Here is a 447-nt window from a genome sequence, read left to right as displayed (position 1 = left end):
TGGGACCAGTGGGAATAGCATTAGGTTAATACTAAGTCTTTAAATACAGACAATAAAGGATTTTTGTTTATGAAAATACTTCATCACTTTTTATGTTGTGTGATATATTAAAACTGGGGAATCACATTAAAAAAGTGAAGAATAAAAACCATTGAACAAAAATATGTAAAACAAATAACATGAAAAGAGAGAGAAAAAAATTAAGATGAAAATAGAAAGGAATGGAAGCAAAACATGGGTAAAACAAACTTGCAACTTTTCACATGATCTACCTCGGAACAAGAGATGGAGGTGGGCATCTAGCAGCATCTTCTTCCACGTCCATAAACTCCATCTCATTATTGTCATTGTCGTCATTCTTCCTTGCTAGTGAAGGGTCTACTGACAAGATTCCTACAATCTCAATGACATCATTCAGGGAAAAGCTGACATCATCATAAAGCTGTA

The 447-nt window shown here is 33.8% G+C and overlaps 1 protein-coding gene across 1 annotated transcript in view; it reads right to left on the bottom strand.

The window, feature by feature from the left end:
* Window positions 1-447, bottom strand: part of LOC119581915 (mini-chromosome maintenance complex-binding protein-like) — a 10,751-nt gene that overhangs the window by 4,341 nt on the left and 5,963 nt on the right. The window contains exon 7 of the mRNA XM_037930079.1: window positions 273-442. Coding sequence (XP_037786007.1) covers window positions 273-442 — 170 coding nt within the window. The remainder of the gene's footprint in view (window positions 1-272; window positions 443-447) is intronic.

This window comes from Penaeus monodon, chromosome 15 (assembly GCF_015228065.2).
Source record: "Penaeus monodon isolate SGIC_2016 chromosome 15, NSTDA_Pmon_1, whole genome shotgun sequence".
In the NCBI taxonomy this organism is placed as follows: Eukaryota; Metazoa; Arthropoda; class Malacostraca; order Decapoda; family Penaeidae; genus Penaeus; species Penaeus monodon.
This window is presented reverse-complemented; position numbering and strand designations above follow the sequence as displayed.